Genomic DNA, 20,070 nt, shown 5'->3' with positions numbered 1-20,070 from the left:
TAATTGTCTGATCTGTTGCTCTAATTCTCTAATAATAATACATAATTCAATATATACAAACGAGACGAATGCCAGCTATCCTATAAAATCAAGAGCTAACAATCACCACCCCTTCCACGGAACCCAGGTCTCCCTAACAATATCCTGCTCATCAACAACATAATAAGCATAATGCATAGCAGCCGTAATGCAAGCATGCTGAATATACAGCAAGACCTTATCCCCAACCGTAAACGCAGCCTCCACCTTCTCCCCATCACCACACTTCGACCCCACCTTCTCAACAAGCCTGCGCGTCTGGTCAGACTCCGCCCACCCCAGAATCCCATGCTCCTGCGACATCCGCACAACACTCCACTGCGGCCGATCAACAACAACCGCATACCCGGGGAACTCACCTGTCTCCTTCGAGAGCGCGATAGTTCCCGCGTTGACGAGCGCCTCATTGCGCTCAGGGTATACGCTGCAGACATCGGCGAGAATGCGCACCGCCTGCTGCGTCGGTTCCACAAGCGATGTCGAGACCTGCTGTAGGTCATTGGTGGGGTAGTTTCCTAGTCTACGTTAGTCTCTGCGTTTTCATGTTTCATGTCGTAGATTAAGTCTGGGGTTAGGTGTACGGATCAAAACATACCAGCATGTAACTCCAACTCCATCCCCTCGGGCAAGACGCCCTGCAGTCTTTTCACCACGTGTGCTGTAGGCGTTGATCCCACAGACACCACAACCCGTCTATCGGATTTCCCGTCTACTAGGACCTTGGCTGCTTCCACTACGCCCTCAACTTCGCTCTGGAGAACCGCAGCGGCGGCATCCTCTGTACGACATGCGTATGAGTGCCCAGCATGGCAGTAGAAGCCGTACACGGTTGCTGCGGAGGATGACTCGATGCGCTGGATTAACCTTGGGAGGGAGGGCGAGTCAGTGGCCATTCCTGCACGCTGGGAGCCGACGTCGATCTTGATGAAGACGGGCCATGGTTCTACGGGAGAAGATGACTTCGAGGCGTAGGATTCGAGGAGATTCATCTGCTGCTCGCTGTCGATCATCAGGATGATCTTTAGGGATTTGGTCAGGGTCTCGAGGAAGGGTAGGGCGCTGGCTGAGACGGGTAGGCCGTAGAGACACTATTGTTGTTTTAACTGATGTTCTTTGGTTCGAAATAGACACTGTAACTTACCTCGTCTAGCTTGCCTTCCTTGACAATATCCAAACAGCCTCGGATCTCGGATAGTGTCGATGCGACGATTCGACGGTGCACGCCGTCGCCCAGCATCATGCGGGTCACCTCGGTGCACTACAATCCCAATGCAATTAGCACACCACTTAAAGCTCAATTCTGGGGTAGGAACAGTACCTTGAGGGTTTTGACATGGGGCCGAAACTCAATTCCCAACCGTTTGACATCCTCCAACAAGATCTGGATGTTCCGCTCTAGCACGGGCTTGCTTAGGATGAGAGCCGGAGTGGGAAGCTCGGAGACCGGACGGCCAATGTAGGAAGCGTGGTTCTGCAGAGAGTAATCCATGACAGGTTTAGCAGGTTTAGCAGGTTTAGTAGAAAGAAGGGTCTTGACGGATTTATGTGAGCCGGTGGGGTTTACCGATAAGGTGTGGGGGGTTTATCTTCCAGGCATGGCATGAGGTTTGTAATTGACAAGGAACATTGTTAGAGAGGCATTTGAGGAATAGGGGAATATTCAATGCGTTATAGTTGGTGGTTTTGATCCATCAGGGGAATTGGATCTTTAACAAACTATCGTGAAGACTTGTATAAAAATTGGCTCTACAGGAAGAATTTGAAGTAAACAGAAACTGACAAGGCTCAACAGCAGGGCTGATAACAGGTGTTTGTGAAATACCATATTCGAGGTACCTTCCATTATTTGCTTCGTTTGACATCTGACCATCCAGATATACTAGACTGGGAGGACATGAATCTGAATCCATCAACTCTTATTTTGCTGGAAAAGCATGTGTCTTTGATATTGAGGCCTGAATAAGATTATATCCCTAGGCTCTTCACATGCAAGCTTTCACACGATCCCAATTATAACAAATGAGAATAGTTGTGATGTATCTTCAATGGTCTTCTCTCATATTCTGTTTAGATGCCGTTTTTAAGATAGTTCAAGGGCGATGATCGGTGGTCAAGATACTGGGTCTGCTTAGACACAGCAGGGTTGGGTTTGTGAGAAAATCTCTTTGGTTTCAATTTTAGTGATCAAGTCATTTGTGGTTTTTATCTGTTTTTGTGTATGGGATCTCATGATTCACATCGAGAGCAAAGACAAAGGAAAGTTGACAACAAGGAGAACCATGATTGAAAGACGCTAAAAATGGTGAGACAAGGATATTTCCAACTCCAAAAATGAAAACTCCAAGAATGTTATACATGATAAAAATGCCCTCGCATGGGACTCTCGCGATGCAGTAATGGGAAATGAGAAATGAAAGATGCAAGTTCGCCATGCTGTGTGGATACGCTTGAGAAATAGGGAAGGGAATTATAGTCCCTCACCACGAAGAAGGCGCCGAAGGATGCCTTCACCGGGACCAACAATCTGGCCCTCGATTTCCTGCTGGGAAACGAAGCAGACAAGACCTTGTTCGTCAAGGGCCTTATGAGGAGTCGAAGGCGCACCGGATTTCGAGGGTGTGCGGCGTAGATCTGTGCCACCTGCAACAGTTCCGCCTCGGCCGCGACCCTGATACTCCCCAACCAAGCCCATTGTTTCCAGATTGCTGAGAACGTCTTTGAACTCGGTGGCAGTCAGGGGGTGAAGAATGTTGTCATTGCGACATAAAGCACAATATGTATCGAATGCTTGCTTGATAGTGGGCGCCGAATTACGCGACTTGGAAGGGGTGCTTGGGACCTCAAGCTGGCGACGTTTGCGTTCAAGTGCAATCAGGGAGCAGATAGCGGCTTTTTGTTGCAGGTTCAAACTTTGTAGTCTTTGAACGGTGCCCTGACCAAAGGCCGCGGATGTGATTCGGGCAATGTGGGCGATGCTGGCTCGGGGTGCCGTGATGACTGTGTAGCTTGACATGGAAGTTGGCTTCGGAACATTGCCGGCTTTGGCAGGCGAAGATAAATTGGTGTTCTCTCCTAGTATCGAAACATTCTCAGCCTCCTTGGCTTGCTTATCCAATTTTTGGAATGTTTCCTGTTCAATGACGTCGATTGCCCGCTTGATCAACTCAAAGGCCTTACGGAGATCGCCTGTCTGCGATGCTACCTTCTTAGAGCAAAGTTGGATGGCGGCCGGTTGAACAAAGGGGACAAGCTTTGGGTCGGATTCTGCCCCAGCAGGGAGCAATGAGCGAAGACGATTGGTCATCACGTTTGCAATAGATGCAGCACTGTACGGCAAGAATGGCAGCAAGCGGGGCTTCAGGTTCTTCGCCTTTAGCTGTGGGAGAGATCGGTCAGTCAAATCAAGGGCGTTAGCGATGCCAATCAGCATCAGCTTGGACTTGCTTTGCAATGACCACTCGAAAAGTGACTGTAAAACCCCCGAATCACCATTGAGTAGATGGTCAATTTCGTCCAGAGTGACCAGAAACAGATCTTGCCCTTGCTTGGATGGAATGAACGTAGATTTCAGCCGATCTCCCTCACTCTTCTTGAACATGTCCGAGTCCCCGCAGAAATCTTGGACCAGTCTGCTGTAGACATCACGAGAGATTCGCATGCTTGCGCAGTTCACATGTGAGACTCTGACGTTGGAAAGGTCAAGATCTGCACACACTTCCTGGACCATGGCACTCTTTCCAGTCCCGGGGGGACCGCTGATATAAAGGCACCCTCCTTTCCGAGCCTCCACTCCCTCTGTGATAAAAGACACCAACTTTTCCCGCTCCACATCGCGTCCCACTAAACGGCCGGAATTGGAACCTCGGGCGAACAGTTGCCTGGCTTGCGAATACACTGAGTTCACAATTTTCGGAGTAGCACTCTGTCTGGGGGTCGGGGGAAGATCGGCATGGCGAGGGGTGCGCGGTGTTACTGCCTTTGCTCCGACCTGAACTCGATGTCTAGGGGTGATGGGAGATTGCGGGAGATCATCTCGGAATCGCGATTTCGAAGGTGTCTTGAATTCGAACTCAATAGGTTTCGCAATTTCTTCTGTACATCCGATTAGCGCTGCCTCAGGCGCAACACCCAGATTTTCCAGCTTACCATCTACCGGTTTCGAGACGGTAAAATGCGAATTAATCTTGACTGGAGATTGGAACTGGTCATCGCGCAAGGTATGTTTGGAAGAAACATTCTCCGACACTGGCTTGCTCTCGCCATTTTCTTGGTCAGGTTCGACTGCTTTCTTTACAGTTGACCTTGTTCGCCGTAATGAGGTTGGGACGGTGTCTTCTTGGTGAACCCGGGGAGCGACTGTTCGGCGCTTGCTCGCGGTTCGTACCGGCAATGCTAGAAATGTCAGAAATTGAAGATAAGGGAGGAAGGAGGGATGGATGATCTTACCTGGTTCCACAGCACGAGAGCGCTTTCCTAGGACAGTTCCTGCCATGACTTGGACATAAACAAAAAAAATCAAGGTAGGAACAACAATCGCAGTTTCCGTTGGAGTTAAGAAGAATGTCAGGAAAGAAGGCCCAGAGCCCAGTTAGGAAGTGTAATTGGCAAGCTCCACTAATGGGACTATCGTGCAACGCGCTGGACGCGTCGCGCGTGCTACGGCCGAGTATATCCACCACATGTGCACTTCTTTATCGATTAGTCAGCCGCGTCACTTGCCCCGGGGGCCACCTCAGGTGTCGATGATCGTCTCATGTGCGTTTCGAATTCGAGATGACGGAATTCTTTCAGTCTACGTGAAGCTAGACACTCTTTTCTGTTTCTATTTTTTCCTTAATCCATATCCAACCTCTTTTGTGGGACCTGGTGGTTTTCTAGTTTGCAGTGGTTTGCACCAAATCTTGCTCCCCACATAACACAACCTCCGAGTCTTTGCCCCATTTCATACTACACCTAAGCTTTCAGTGGGTATCCAAAGTCAATCTCTTCTAACTTTCATATCTAACATTAAGGTCTTTCTCAAGGAACCTCATTCGACACACTGCCCACCATGGAGAATGACGTGGTAGCTCAGTTCACCGAAATTACCGGCTCCACGCCGGAGCTGGCTATACAGTACCTGCAGATCACCGAGTTCCAAATTGAGCAGGCCATGCAGCTTTACTTTGAAAGTGGAGGTGCACCCTTGACTGGTGAACCTTCTCAACCTTCTCGTCGGTCTGGGATCCCAGACGATTCCGAGGTGGTGAATATTGACTCGGACACTGATGACGATACCCCCAACACTCCGTCCCGCCAACATTCGATGACGACGAGGCTATGGCCCGACGCCTTCAGGAGGAAATGTATGGCGGCCCAGGTGGTCCAGATAATGAAGATGAAGTTAGAGCGCCGTTGGCTCGGACAACAGAGACTTTGGTGGGGCCCGGCGCGGACTATGACAGTGGCGAAGACATGCACGCCAATATTCTCAGTCAACTACGAGCTCGTAACCGAGGAGGTGGGTGCTATTTTGTGTTTCCAAAATTCCCAGTACCTTGAACTGACACTTTCCTCTAGGTCGAGCCGGAATCTTCAATCAGCGAGAGCCATCTTCGATATGGACCGGTGGTGATGAAACCCGTCGCGAAGAACTCTCTGCCGTTACTGGGGGCGCGTCGGATGCGTCATCTAAATCCAATATGCTCGCCGAAATGTACCGTCCTCCCTTCGAGATCATGTCACGACTGCCTTGGGATGTGGCTCGCGACGAGGGAAAGGAGACCGAGAAATGGCTGCTTGTCAATGTCCAGGATGCATCAGTCTTTGACTGTCAGGTTCTGAACCGCGATTTGTGGAAGGACCGTGGGGTGCAAGATACCGTCAAGGAGCATTTCATCTTCCTGCAGTACTCGAAAGATGACCCCCGCGCGTCTTCCTACCTCCAATACTACTTCCAGGGAAGCGACGTCTCCGACAATTACCCCCACATTGCTATTGTTGACCCTCGCACTGGTGAACAAATGAAGATCTGGTCCGGACCGCCTTTGGTCAAGCCTGCCGACTTTCTCATGCAACTTCACGAATTCCTCGATCGCTACAGCTTGAACCACAATGTGCGCAACCCTGTGGCCAAGCGCAAATCCGACAAGAAAGACAAGAGCGTTGATGCCATGACCGAGGAGGAGATGATGGAGATGGCAATGAGAAACAGTCTTGGGGGTGCAGCAGAAGCTGGTCCGACGCTCGAAGACCCTGATGATTTGACACGCAGTACGGACAATGTTAAGGGCAAGGGCAGGGCTTCCGGTGAGGAAGATGTCGTCATGGACGAACCGGAGCCAGCTGCCGCAGCCTCCCCATTCGCGTCCATTCCCAGCGATCAACCGCACACCGAACCTGCTGCGGACCCGGCCACAACTACGCGCATTCAGTTCCGACACCCGTCTGGCAGAGTTATTCGACGCTTTTTGCTGTCGGATCCCGTTCAGAGAATCTATGAATGGCTCAAGGCCGATCCTCCCTTGGAAGACAAGGCCGGGGTCGAGTTTGACCTAAATAGCATGGGGCGCAATCTCATTGATCAACTTAACACCAGCATTGCAGATGCAGGACTGAAGAATGGCACGGTGATGATTGGATATCTGGAAGAGTAAACCTCCTGCTTTCTTGATCCTTCAGTCTTATCATCACGCTGCAATGTTTTCTGGGTTTCTGTAAGGCGTTGATGGAAATGAATTGGATCCCGTGGGATCTCATCCTTTGTTCCCAAGCTGGGTTTCGTCATTTCCGGGGATATCATTCAATCTACCAGGCTCTCCAGTTGTCATTGCCAACCTTGAGTCCTAGATGTGAGAGTATACATAATACCAAAGCTTGCCTGGACAGCATGCAAATGAATCATGAATCAATATGGTAACAATTTACGAAACAGAAAAAAGCAATGACAAGTATGGAGAGAAACTGAGTAGTGTATGAGTAGTGTACATATGTAGAGCCATTCTACATGAGGGAATGTGATCAGGTTGGAATATTGACAGACTGGTTGGTTTGATGTTCCTAAAAAGGAAACCCTTTGTATTGTGTTGCGGGTGCTTTTCGTGCCCTACTATAGTCTAACCATCTCTCTCATATGGTATGTTGAGCATTTAAAATAACTAAATATTATGCAGCTAGGTCTTTCGATCTGTATAATCATGCCTCCGTATGCTATGGGCTTTATATATCGATCTGCTCGCCGATCTATAGCAAGCTTCATATAATTTACATTTTTATGCCCACGAAACAACGTCTCTTCTATACAATCTACAATTCTACTAAATGCATGAGTCTTAATATGTTTCCATTCGAATATTTCCAAAAGAAAATGCAAGATTAAGTTAAAATGGTGGGACTTCAGGGAAGTGAATATAGTGGATTTACATTTCAACTCCCAATATCAAGTCCAATTGATCATTTGAGGCCTTTCCGGCCTGAAACTCGAGTCGCAGATACTACAATATTGTAATTGGACTCGGAAAGCCATAGATACACCGCCCCCAGATAAGCAGCGGCAAAATAAGCCCCCCGCGTCGATAAACAAGCAAGGGCAGACGACATGGATATCCCTGAGAAATCCGGGGAGTGAGATGAGTGCCGTGAAGAGTATGCCACAAACGATTTGCAGTCTCACGATCACCCTCGCTGCGCCTGCTCCGATTGAACAATTGTCTTTGTTTACCAGTTGACGTCTTATCAATTAACACAACAATCAACGCCATCTCTTCTCTTCTCTCTCTCCTTTGCAGTCCTGAGATCTTGCAATCTTGAAAGGTATTCCACCGATCTTATCAATCGCATCAGATTGATCGGGTTGTAACGCTATTCCATCCCAGACAGCCATCCCGAGCCCACTCTCAAGGTGCCGTCACGTACGGCCCAGCCCCACATTCCATCCTTATGATAGGCGACTGCCGGTCTTGAATCTGACAACCCATCATTAGCCTCGAGAGATTAAAGCTTGATTCATGTCCATCGTTGTCCTCCGGCGACTTGGATAAATCGCCACAATGCCGCCTCCCATCGATCCGGAAACCATTTACACCAAGCAAACTTGCATCGGTAGGTCTTTCGGTCCTTGGGCCTTGAGGGTCATGGGTCATGATAATCATATGATTGCTGACTGTTTTGTGATCTTGTAGGTGGTGGAAGCTTCGGTAAGGTGTTCAAAGGGTAAGTCGAAGACCTTCCATATCAACATCTTGGTACAATAAACAGCTGACCCGTTTCGAACAATTAGTCTGGATAGACGCACCGGAGAATCAGTGGCTATCAAAATTATTGATGTCGAGAATGCCGAGGATGATGTCGACGATATCATCAAGGAGATTGCCATCTTGTCTGAGCTGAAGTCGCCCTATGTCACCAAGTACCACGGCTCATACTTGAAGGGGTCCAACCTGTGGATCATCATGGAATTCTGCGCTGGTGGTAGCTGCCACGGTCTCTTGCGACCTGGTGTGATCCATGAGGAGTACATTGCCATTATCCTGAGGGAGCTTCTGCGCGGGCTGGACTATCTCCATAGTGACCAGAAGCTGCACCGAGACATCAAAGGTACGAAGACCGCACTTAGTTGAAATGGCGATGTGTAGCGACTAACACTTTTGATCGCAGCTGCCAACATCCTTCTCAGCGCGAGTGGTCAAGTCAAGTTGGCGGACTTCGGCGTGTCAGGACAACTGTCGGCAACGATGACCAAGAAAAATACCTTTGTAGGCACTCCGTTCTGGATGGCCCCAGAAGTCATCAAGCAATCTGGATATGATTACAAGGCCGATATTTGGTCCTTGGGCATCACGGCGATCGAACTGGCCTGTGGTGATCCTCCTTATGCCGACATTCACCCGATGAAAGTGCTGTTCTTGATTCCCAAGAACCCGCCCCCAACATTGGTAGGCGATTTTAGTAAGCCTTTCAAGCAGTTTGTTGAACTATGCTTGCGCCGAGACCCTAAGGAGCGGCCATCAGCCAAGGAGCTTCTGGAGCATCCGTTTGTGAAGCGTGCCAAAAGAACAACCTACCTGACAGAACTCATTGAGCGCGCAGAGCGTTGGCAAATAACTCATCGGGGTCAAGACGACGACGACGAATATGATGGGTATGATGATAGAGAAGCCGATCAAACAGCAAAGGACAGAACCCAGGAAAAGGAAGACCTCTGGGATTTCGGCACTGTTCGTCCTGTGGGAAAATCACATGCCCCTCCGTTGCGCCCTACTGTCAAAGGTTCCGACAACAATGTACGAACAAATGAGACAGAGGAGTGGGATCTGTGTGATGCGGTACCCCGACAAGCCGGAACACCCCAAACCCAGTCACACGCTCAAGTGACAGCAAACCCACCAAACCCTGCTTTCAATGTTTCTCCCACCAAAACCCCCTTCCTCCCTCTGCACCATCTTCCCCTCTCAAGCAACGCCCATCCCAGACTGCACTCCCTTCACGCAAAATCGCGCCTCCAGTGGCTAGCAGACCCATAGCAGACACCCCTCCCACAAGGGGATCAAACGAACAATACGCACAGGCAGCGACTCACTACCCTGGCAAACTTGATACTACTTCTTCAGCCAAACCTGGCTCCGCGGTTAGTAACCAGGGAACTCCTTCCAAGCAACTCTCCAACATCCCCCCTCACGACCAATACCGCACCCCATCTGGTCAAATTCTGCACCAGTCATCTCTACTTTCTCGCGCCATTGCTGATTCTCTGGGACAAAAGCCACAGTCTCCTCGTATTCCTCAAGCTGGTCCCCCTCTGGGACACCAGCCACAGTCCCCGCGCATCCCTCAAGTCGCTCTTCCAAGACACACAGAGCCACTGCAACACGCAAAGCCAGTTTCCGGACTCAAGTCTAAGCGCGCACCAGCAAACATGGATGACCATGCTTTCCCCCACCGCTCCACCCCTCCCACCCCCCACTTCCAGTGAGCAAAAGCGTTCCACCCGACCTCTCCCTGAGCCTGAGCGAGCAACCGCTTGTGGAACTGTGATCCTCCCGGCCCTCCGTGCAGCCATGGACCGCCGCCGCAACCATCTCGTCCGTCTTGAACCCGGACGCAACCCTAACGACCCCCCGGCTACCCCAGAACAGGAGAAGGATTTCGACCGCAGTGTCCGCATCCACCATGGTCTGGAGAAGGTTGCCGAAGACATTGCTCGAGCTTTCAACAGCCTCCACCACTGGGATATGGAGAGCCCTGTTGAAATGGGCGGTGGTGTTGATGCTGTTCTCGACGCGTTCCTCGAGGAGGTCCTCGTCCGACTGCAGCCCAGTACCGACGCGTAATGGACGCGTTTGAATTTTGTGTTGAGTAGAAATGAGTGTTCTCGATGGAGTTTCTTAGCCCTGTACTTTGCATCGTTTCACTTGCTTTTCTTTGTTTCTGGATGCCTTGGTCTCCATTTCTTTCATGTGTATGTTATGTGTAGGAGTTAACACTTCAAATGGAACTCCCATCTCTGCTCTCACTTTGCGCTTTCTTTTGTATGACTATGTGAATGAGTATTATGCTCTCGCTTTGCTCTCAGCAAAAAGGGCTCATTGATTGGCACGCACGATGGAAGATCAAATGCTAGATTGATACTGATTTCACCTGGTCTTGCCTCTTCTTTTTCTTTTGTTAACGGTTGACTAATCCTCATCACTAGTTATTTAGAACTGCATGTTTTGTTCAAATAAAAATGATGCCGTGAGAAGTAGAGTGAATCTCCATTCTATAACCATGAAAAGATAATCTAACAAGGTGTCCCCTTTTTCGTCTTAGGGTCAGAGGGACTAACCAACTGGACAAGCAGAAATCATTACGCAACAGATGCTGCAGCTGATTTGCAAAGAAATCCAGTAAAGCAGCGGCTGAGATTTCGTCTCTACCTTCGCCCAGAGAACAGTGTCTCGACACGTAGGGATCAACACACCGATATAAGATACGAACCTACGCGCTTGCTGATGGCTTTCGCGTCGGACCAATGGATGGGATCGTAACCTTCTTGCGGATAGCTTTTTTAATGTATTATTAATGAATATCATTTCAATTATTGCTTTACTGGAGTGTTGATAGCTCACCATTTTCCAACGAGGGATGAACTGATGGCACAATATGTTTCATACACTGGAGTGTGTTCTAACCTTGGAAGGTTGCGAGTTTGAAATGGGCCCGCTTTAAGTCCTAGGTCACGCGGCAGTGGTATCTATATCAAGTTAAGATCCTTCCCAGTATAGCACAGGCAATGCATTGGATGTGGTATGGCGTAGGCTTTGGTGACCATCTCTGGTAAGATAATATATACCGTTTCTCAATGCATGGATCGCAGATCACAAGGTCTCGGTTTACATGAGAAGCAATGCATTCACCCATGATGCCAAGATCTGAGCACCCATGTGGTCTATATCAGGACATAATTCCTCTTGGAACTTGTTGAAAAGCACACCAGTCTCAATCTACTGGCTTTCTTCTCAGACTCTTTCTCTCTTTTGACCCATTCCTTCTATATCCAGGCTCCCTGCGAGAAAGTGGATATGAGTCGCTGAAAACGAGGCTTGACTTTCCACAGACGTTGGTGCTTTATTCGAACAAGGGGGGGTTCAATGGACTTGGGGAAGGTAAAAGGGGCAGAAGGACGTGTACTGAGATACAGTAACAGACTAGCAGATTTTCTATCCAAATTAGCGGAAGCACGAAATCCTCAAAGAAAATCGACCTTACCGATGAAAGAGGCTGTGAGGACGAAAACGCAAAATTTGCCCATAGAAGGCTATGGAGTGAGGAAAATCCCCATGATAGGTTTTTCGAAATCTATTATGGTAGAAGGTGGCACGAATTTCCATTGTGACATTCGCTCTTGGCTATTAATATCATGCTCGTACTCTGTAAAATCCAGAGCCATCTCAACACCGGAAGAGAGAAAGAGATTCGAGGTGTACTCAATAGTGACCGCAAAACCCAAGAAGCTAACATGCCTTCTTTGTCGAGTCTATAAGGTGATCTGCATGCCAGGGCCGTTTAGCTGAACTAATACGGTGGAAATGGTATGAGTTCGCCACCGCACTCAGTCTTCACATGACGTCGGTGTTCGCCGGAGGGGAATGTTTTCATCGAACATTAGACAAAAAGCAACCAATAAAGGCGCAAGCAAGGTGTAGATTGTGCCTCTAGGATGGTCGGAACAGCCAATCCGTCTCCGGCGTCGGAATCAAGTAGTTGGTGATGTTGAATTCATTCGTATTGGAGGAATGACCACCAACAGCTACTGACCCGGCCGGAGCCGCGAGGCTAGCGTCCGTCAATCCATGAATTGACATCGGATTTGGCACAGAATCTGGGATTTCCAAGTGGGTGGAAGTAGTCAAGTCAGGAGCCCGCGCAGGAGGAACACGGGGAACGTTGAAGAAACCAAAGACATCGAGATACTCAAGTTCGTTGGGTGCGAAATTGCGGGCGGGTATTGACGCCGGGGGTGGATGGGGCTGGTGGCTCTCGCCAATGCCATTGTCGGCAGGTGATTCACGTGGTTGACGCGAGATCAAAAAGTCCAGGTCGAATGCACAGCGACGCATATCGGCGAGAATCTTGACTGTTGATGGTGTGGATCGTTCGCCGTCTATGGCGGTCGATTGCTGATACTCATTGTACTCGTCCAGGACGCGTTGAAGGATGCTGCTGTATCGCTCGGCGACTTTCCAGTATTTTCCTAACTGGCATAGAGTGTCCACAAAAAAGATAATATCGGGGCTGACGGTATGTGCAATGGTTGAACCGTGGACGAGGAGTAGGCGCGCTGAGACCCAGAGAGTGAAGGCGAAGGGGCGGGCCCATCTTGTCTAGCATGCTGTGCTCTACAACGAACCTTGTTACTGATAGAATGTTTTCGACGGCTAACAGGCATCGCTGGCTAGCACTGTATGAGGGCGTGAAGATCGGAGATCGGGTTGTCGGGTATGCTGCCGAGGAGTGCAGACGAATCACAGCTCTAGAGTGGTTGACTCGTTAATTTCTTGGAACAGAACGATCAAGATGTGCGATGTACTCACGTTTGGTATGTTGCATGCAATTGCACCCAATCGCTGTGCGTAGCCCGGCCATGCTTGGACCCACTGAACAGTCGGGACGAGTTTTCGTAGGCATATTCAGCTGGGAGATTGAACTCCCACGAGTGACTAGCTCACTATCGAGTTTCACATAGGTGGCCGCTGGGAATCCTCGACATCGGAGAGAGCTCCGATATCCACGGGCCGTTTCAAGAACAGGTGAACCACGTGAGAGGATACCCAAGATTTCAACATAGAGACCGAAAGACCCAGTTCTCGGCTTTACTGATATAATCCGCACGGTCACTGGAGCATTGGAACCACCGCTAAGTGTCTCAACAGGCTGGTTCTTCATGAAATAATCATCCTTGCAAGTGAGTTTCTATGGTCAATGTCTCTATCGTCCAAGGCGAAATTGAACGCAGGTCGCCGGGGGTGGAATATCGGTCCAGCAAGTACACCATCCAGAACAAACGACGCCTACTCTCATCTTCAATCCAAGAGTCTGGCTCTGAAAGAGTGACGGCTCTCAGAGTATAGATTGAGGGATAAGTTGGGTTGATAAGAGAAGACTTTGATTCCACAGCCAGCCCTAGCTGAACTACAGACCGGGTGATCAGGGCAAGTAGCTTCCAACCTGGTGGACCATTGGATGATCCAACCAAATCAAGAGCTAAAATCACGAGTGCCTGAAGTGCCTTGACCGAAGAAATTTTCCAGGCCATACAAGACGACCTTTTGTTTGGACGAGTCATGATAGCTCTTTTCTGTTCTGGTCATTAAGCCTGTTGTCAGAGGAAAAGCGCAGAGTTGTTGCCACAATTGCATATAGCACCATTCGGTCTGCCTCGTCTAGTGGCGATGGGCCAAAGAAGGTATCCAGAGTTGTTCGCCGGTGGAGGATCGGGCACCAGGAGTTGATATGTTCGAAATAGAGATCTACCAAAAGCATAGAGCAAATCATATGGTGGCAGATCCAGATCGGGGTCAGTAAGAGAATGCTCCTGGTTTGAGTATATGTTGACGGGAACCTTCAAAGACGAATCGTTTCCTGCATAATCATGATGTGCGTTTTGGAGCATGTAACAACTGGCCGACTGGCACCATTGACATGTCATGTTGCAGATGATTATGTGGGGTATTCCTCACAGGGCCATCTGATGGACTGTTGGTAGACACATCCGCTCGGCGTGAGGGGCAGGTCACAGCAGACCCAGGGTCGTTGAAGTAAAGAGCCGTACTAGGACTGGGTCCGTGGACTGCTGACGGGCTCGGATGGAGAGCTATATGAAAGAGGCCCTGTATGGGGTAGCTGGCGGCCCATTGAAGACTGGCTTTGCAGGATATGCATTTCAATAAGCCGAGCTTGCGATTGGATAATATCTTCCAATCGATCTGAGGTACGAGTGAGACATGAAATAGATGACGAACAGACCCTGCATCCCAACTTACTTACAAGTCGTTGTTCTAACTCCTTTCCATACCCGGCTCTCCAGCCTCAGGCTTCTTTCGTTCCCTATATTCACATTGCTGGCCATTTCGGGTACACCAGCCACAGCTCGGTTGTATTCGGTCTGGTGGGTCAATGTTAGAAAAGTAAATATTTGCCTAGAATCATTTTATGCCATACCGCATTTGAATTTTCGTTGCTTGCATAGTTCGCATCTTGGTAGGGTTAGCCGGGGTTATGTTCCATAAGCAAACACGGGTAGCCGGAGGTGATTCAGGTACGCACGAGACAGTGAGGGGCCGCTTTCGCTTCAAGGCTCTTGTGGAGCCATTGAGTCCAACATGATCGTTATCAGAATCCGAGGAATACTCTGCACTCTGATCTCGGTTTGGGTCCGCGAATTGCTGATTGGAGGATGGGGTCTCCTGGGCGGGAAGTGCAGTGTTCGGCATGTTGATTTAGCGAGGTAGCAATTCGCCCTATCAGGGACCGAGCATGATGCAAGGCCGATTCACAGGCTGGGGTAACCTAATATATTTTAAGATAGATGGGGCCTTGGACTCTTGGGTTTACTTTTGCAACAGTCATTGAATCCGGAAGGAAAAGCAAAGAAGAAGCAGAAATGGTCGGACCATGGAGCTAAGTGGCCTCAGGCAGAAGTCGTGGCACCCAGCATTTTCCGCTTTTGGAATCCCCTGATTTTAGCTCTTCCTTCTTCTTCTTTCTTTTGTCTTTCTTTCTTCTTTTGATATTTAATTACAATCCAGTAAACAACATATGCTATTATTTGGAAGTGTCAGCAACCAATTTATACAATGAGGGGGGAATGGGTGCGCAAACGGTTTAACAGACATCAGTGAACAATGCCAGTCCACAGGAGTGGCTGCAAGTTTTATTTGGTTTAATAGGGTAGTGCTCTAATGTGCTATGAGGATATTGGTTGCTTACAAAGGAATGCAGGTTAAGTACATACAAGAGCGTTAGGTACTTGTGTCTTGATTCCTACGCGTTAACTTTACCGGGCACCTTATACAAACATAAAAGTGGCTTCGAATCCTACACCTCACTACATTGTACATATCAAGCTTTGCACTCAATTGAAGATTCGAAGCTGCTAACTCTTTGCAAAATATGCTAGCCCAACATTGTCAATGTGTCACTATAGTCTACTTCGGGGTGAATTGGCATCATCACCTTATGGTGCTGCCCGATCTATATCGACGGTGAAGATATATCCAGATCTATACATACATATGTAGTGATAAATAGAATCATATATTCGTACTTTAGATATTCTGGTAGATATTGATACCATAACAATCTCGTTAATAATAAATTTGTGCAGGTATAATAATAATCATTGAGAACAACCCTAAGGTCGTGAGAAATTCCCAAATGGTTCTTCAGAAAATTCCCCATCCAAGGCTTTTGAAATTTGAAAAACTATAACCCATAAACTCTATGGGATTCCAAGAGTTTATTTATCCGGTCCGCATATAGCCCGCATTAAAAAAAACATGTGTCGCAACAAATTCTCCGAGTCGCCGTTTCTCCGTCTCTTGGGGTAGCAATGCACCGAGCTCCCTGGCATGTGGAATTCGTTGAAATAGACATGAATCCCCCGCAATTGTTGGATTTCTGCTCATTTCTCTTTCTCTATCTTCTCTCGTGGACAAATATTGAGTCATTTTTCATTGAGACTTCATTTCATACATCATGCGGGTTCAATGAATAGAATTCCTCGCATTAAGGCAGTTCGCACCTTCATCATTGACGGTGTTGGCTCCGGCGGTGACTACCACAATGTAAGAGCTCTGAGGTGTCAATGGTCTTGATATTTTGTATGCTAACTATCTACATAGGTCAAGGGAGGCCACTGGCTGATCGACAGCAACATCTCCACCCCTATGACCAAATGGGCACAGTTCCGTGGCTCGCGAACATCATGGGGCATCAATGTTCTGGGATCGTTCTGCGTGGAGATTGAGGCCACTGATGGCACCAAGGGCTTTGCAACTGGTTTTGGGGGGTCCCCCTGCATGCTGGTTGACCGAGCAACACTTCAACCGTTTCCTGATTGGCGCCGGTATGTATACCATCTCATATACATAGAACAATGGGCCTTACTGACGGACTATATTTCGACAGACCCCGCGATACCAACGACCTCTTCGAGAAGATGTACCGCGCCTCCATGTTTAATGGCCGCAAGGGTCTGCCCGTCGCCGTGATCTCGGTCATTGACTTGGCTCAGGGGATCTGCAGGGCAAGATCCGCAACGAGCCCGTCTACAAAATGATTGGAGGTGCAACTCGACTAGATTGAACTTCTACTGCACTGGTCCCGAGCCCGGTCTGCAAGGCTGCCGGCTTCATCGGCGCCAAGGTCGCCTTTGCCCCACGGTCCTGACGAGGGTACCGAGGGTCTTCTGAAGAACGTTGAATACCTGCGCCAGCAGCGCGCGAGAAAGTCGGTGCTGACTTCCCTCTCCGCGTGGACTGCTACATGTCCTTGACTGTCAACTACACAATCCAGCTAGTAAAGTGCTGCGAAGCTGCTGGGCTCGATATTGACTGGTGGGAGGGAGTGCCTTTCACCTGAGACTTCGACGGCCAAGCATCTCCTCAAGCGCGCTCACCCCAGTGTCACTTTCACCACCGGCGAGCACGAGTACTCCCGCTACGGCTTCCGCAAGTTGATTGAGGGCCGTGCAATGTCGACATCCTCCAGCCCGATGTGATGGGTTGGTGGAATGACCGAGCTGCCCGCGTCTCTGCCATGGCTGCTGCTTACGATCTCCCGTTGTGCCCCACGCCTCCGGTCCCTACTCGTACCACTTTGTCGTCTCCCAATCCAACAGTCCCTTCCTAGGAGTACCTTGCCAACTCTGCTGATGGCCACACCGTCCAGCCTGTGTTTGGTAACCTTTTCTTGAATGAGCCACCTCTATCAACGGCTACCTTGACGTCTCTGTCTTGGACAAGCCTGGCTTTGGTCTGAGCTCAATCCCTCTTGCTCCCTCATCCCTGCCGCTGCTATCCTTACACCGCACCCCAAAAGTCCCTACGCGTTCGACAACGAGGAGGCAGCCAACGGCTCTGCGTAAATTAGGTGGAATCTTTTGCTTTTTGTCTTTGATTTATTTCATGTTTATCAGTTATTTACGCATTATACGAGAGCCATGTACATACATATCGGATTTTAGGATCCTTTAAATTCCATCTCATACTGATTACCATCTCCTATCCATTATACGGCAGGTTTCTGGGTCCATCGCGCCAACCTGTGTACAAGCCCTTATAAGCATGAGATTATTTCTCCATTTTAAATCGATAGTTTTATAAACTCGATAGTGCCCAGGGCTATCTATACCCGAATATTGTTACTATGGCACCTTTGATATGAGCTATTTAGGAATTGGACAAAAACATATTGCGCTGTGGCAAGGTGGACAGGCGCATACGGGACTATAAATACTGGCATGATCGGCTGTCATCCTGAAAACCGAATTTGATGAGGCTCGCCGTCGAATGTCACCGCGGTGGAATGATAGACGCGATGTAAGTCAATGGTAACCGCTCTGGGTCGCCATCTCTTTAACCGTTTTGTTCGGTCTCGTGTGCAGAGTATCCAGGCGGGCTTGCAGGTTTACAAGGCGTACAATCCTTGAATCTAACAGGGTGCATTCGACAATACATTCACAATCGAATGATATGCAAATAAGACAACGAAGCACAGTAAGGATTATCCTTCCGCTTGCTAAAATCTTGCCCTGGGTATCCCACCCACAACAGAGAATAAGACCTTGAGGGAAGTGGATGAAACAAATTCAATCGAATTCATCAATTCCGTTGGTGGACGCAACTAGTAAATCTTGAAGACGTTTATCCTATACTCTATCTTGTCTGTCCCAACGCATCACCAAGATGGCAATAGAGCTTGATACTGCCACTTTGGAATACTCCAGAAACATGAAAGAAAACACCCAAATAAACCCACAGATTCTGCTCCAAATACTTTCATCCAACCAACCTAATCGGGATTTCTGTCCAATCTTCTTCATAAAGACTCACAAAACAACTGCGTCACAATAACCTCCAAAAGCCCAGCAACGAAATTGGCACAAAACCACCATATATCCAATGACCAACCACAGTGGTCACCAAGCTGCCACGAAACAGCAGCATGAGAGACCTTCAGAGAGAAAAACATCATGAATATAACGAAAACCTTGTCCGGCAACGAGCGAGGCTGAAGACGGAATATCTTGCGCGAAATGCATTCACCGTAGTTTGTGTAAGTTCGACGAACTATCTGGTGCCAAAACTTGCTCCAAAAGCGTCGGATGCTCCATGCCTGGCTGAGTGGTCCGAAAATCGGCGGCCACTCATATGGTTCATCAAAACGAAGGAGACTGACAGAAACTAGCGAGAGTGCAGCGTGTGCTGAATCAAGCATGGCGACAGCGGAGAATGTCCACCAGCAGACGAACGCAATATCGCAGCAATGTCTCTCGGATGGTGACAGGAACAATCTGCGACGATAAAAACGTCGGAAGTAGACTAGTGTAACGGGCCAAACTCGTCTATCCGGAGAGGCATAAATGCTGCAGGGAAGATCCATGATTTTATGTGGGAATAGGCACATCCCCACGTATGCAGCAACTTCTCCCCAAGCGAATCACTGTGAATCTGGCCAACGATGGCGAGGAACTTGTAGTTGACTTGGGAATTTTCACAAATTGGTAAGACGTCCCGAGAAGCAGTGGATTATTCCAGAGCTTTAATCCTTTGTAATATTTGCCGGGGATGTGAGGAGCAAGCTTGGAAATGCGGTCTAAGTAATCGCCGTCTTCCCATACTCGCAAGTCCTCAATAAATAGCAGTGATGTAGAGTGTCCCACCCAAATGCAGAGAAGTAGACCCCATAGACTGTTTAAATCTCCCGGCCACCAATTTGATGTGGTGAAGGATACACCGGCGGGAATGTACATCAAGGGTGATAGAATAACTCTTTGGGGACAAGGGATATTGGCTAAGTAGAAGAAAGCACCAACGGAAAGGAAAAAAGGTTGTAATAGGCCGCGATCGGAAGGATGAGTTGAGAAAGTGAAGACATGACTTCCTTTTGTGCAAACGAAGTTGGATAGCGTTTGAAGAGGTCAGAGTCGACTTTGGGGGAAAATACTGGGAATGAGGGTTATATAGCCTCAATTGGCCCCCGGCCGTACGTCAAGCTGCCCCACGACTTGTCATGGGGTCATAATAGTCTCATTCCAGGGCTCCTCTTGTTTCAGTATCTTACTAGTATTATAACCAGAACTGGCTTCAATTGAGACGGCGATATGACTTAAAAAATCAATTTGTTACTTTATTTAAGCGAATGATAAATTGATTGTTGACGGTTTTAGGAAATGACAGCATATCTACCGGACCCTAGGGTCTTTATCGGCAATATCTAACACAAATTCTCAAAAACTATAACCACTTGCACAGCCACCAAGTTCTCAAAAGATATATTCCACTCGATTATCCA

The 20,070-nt window shown here is 48.6% G+C and overlaps 8 protein-coding genes across 8 annotated transcripts; 3 read left to right on the top strand and 5 right to left on the bottom strand.

Moving 5' to 3' along the window:
• Positions 1–102: 102 nt before the first annotated feature.
• On the bottom strand, positions 103–1,528 carry N7447_009718 (D-serine ammonia-lyase DSD1; the record flags this gene model as incomplete). Its single annotated transcript, XM_057233980.1, has 4 exons — positions 103–554; positions 635–1,127; positions 1,181–1,297; positions 1,358–1,528. 4 exons carry the CDS (start codon positions 1,526–1,528, stop codon positions 103–105), a joined length of 1,233 nt encoding a protein of 410 aa, XP_057081264.1.
• A 978-nt stretch (positions 1,529–2,506) lies between these two features.
• On the bottom strand, positions 2,507–4,531 carry N7447_009717 (AAA family ATPase CDC6; the record flags this gene model as incomplete). Its single annotated transcript, XM_057233979.1, has 3 exons — positions 2,507–4,131; positions 4,186–4,431; positions 4,486–4,531. The coding sequence occupies 3 exons, from the start codon at positions 4,529–4,531 to the stop codon at positions 2,507–2,509; spliced, it is 1,917 nt and encodes a 638-aa protein (XP_057081263.1).
• A 558-nt stretch (positions 4,532–5,089) lies between these two features.
• N7447_009716 (DNA-protein crosslink repair co-factor UBX5) lies at positions 5,090–6,674 on the top strand (the record flags this gene model as incomplete). Its single annotated transcript, XM_057233978.1, has 2 exons — positions 5,090–5,543; positions 5,599–6,674. The coding sequence occupies 2 exons, from the start codon at positions 5,090–5,092 to the stop codon at positions 6,672–6,674; spliced, it is 1,530 nt and encodes a 509-aa protein (XP_057081262.1).
• Positions 6,675–8,066: 1,392 nt separating this feature from the next.
• N7447_009715 (putative Ste20-like serine/threonine protein kinase) lies at positions 8,067–10,346 on the top strand (the record flags this gene model as incomplete). Its single annotated transcript, XM_057233977.1, has 5 exons — positions 8,067–8,118; positions 8,199–8,229; positions 8,297–8,613; positions 8,674–9,520; positions 9,584–10,346. The coding sequence occupies 5 exons, from the start codon at positions 8,067–8,069 to the stop codon at positions 10,344–10,346; spliced, it is 2,010 nt and encodes a 669-aa protein (XP_057081261.1).
• A 1,863-nt stretch (positions 10,347–12,209) lies between these two features.
• Positions 12,210–13,440, bottom strand: N7447_009714 (putative C6 transcription factor; the record flags this gene model as incomplete). The annotated part of the gene is made up of 4 exons (XM_057233976.1): positions 12,210–12,873; positions 12,905–13,027; positions 13,089–13,188; positions 13,224–13,440. 4 exons carry the CDS (start codon positions 13,438–13,440, stop codon positions 12,210–12,212), a joined length of 1,104 nt encoding a protein of 367 aa, XP_057081260.1.
• A 1,167-nt stretch (positions 13,441–14,607) lies between these two features.
• Positions 14,608–14,987, bottom strand: N7447_009713 (uncharacterized protein; the record flags this gene model as incomplete). Its single annotated transcript, XM_057233975.1, has 2 exons — positions 14,608–14,659; positions 14,716–14,987. The coding sequence occupies 2 exons, from the start codon at positions 14,985–14,987 to the stop codon at positions 14,608–14,610; spliced, it is 324 nt and encodes a 107-aa protein (XP_057081259.1).
• A 1,275-nt stretch (positions 14,988–16,262) lies between these two features.
• Positions 16,263–17,275, top strand: N7447_009712 (uncharacterized protein; the record flags this gene model as incomplete). The annotated part of the gene is made up of 5 exons (XM_057233974.1): positions 16,263–16,340; positions 16,398–16,621; positions 16,684–16,771; positions 16,856–17,028; positions 17,080–17,275. 5 exons carry the CDS (start codon positions 16,263–16,265, stop codon positions 17,273–17,275), a joined length of 759 nt encoding a protein of 252 aa, XP_057081258.1.
• Positions 17,276–18,594: 1,319 nt separating this feature from the next.
• N7447_009711 (wax synthase family protein) lies at positions 18,595–19,158 on the bottom strand (the record flags this gene model as incomplete). Its single annotated transcript, XM_057233973.1, has 1 exon — positions 18,595–19,158. The coding sequence occupies one exon, from the start codon at positions 19,156–19,158 to the stop codon at positions 18,595–18,597; it is 564 nt and encodes a 187-aa protein (XP_057081257.1).
• Between the last annotated feature and the right edge of the window lie 912 nt (positions 19,159–20,070).

This window comes from Penicillium robsamsonii (genome assembly GCF_028829455.1).
Source record: "Penicillium robsamsonii strain IBT 29466 chromosome Unknown utg000006l_segment0_segment0, whole genome shotgun sequence".
Classification (NCBI taxonomy): Eukaryota; Fungi; Ascomycota; class Eurotiomycetes; order Eurotiales; family Aspergillaceae; genus Penicillium; species Penicillium robsamsonii.
Note: the sequence above shows the minus strand (reverse complement) of the source record. Positions and strands in the feature narration are given on the sequence as shown.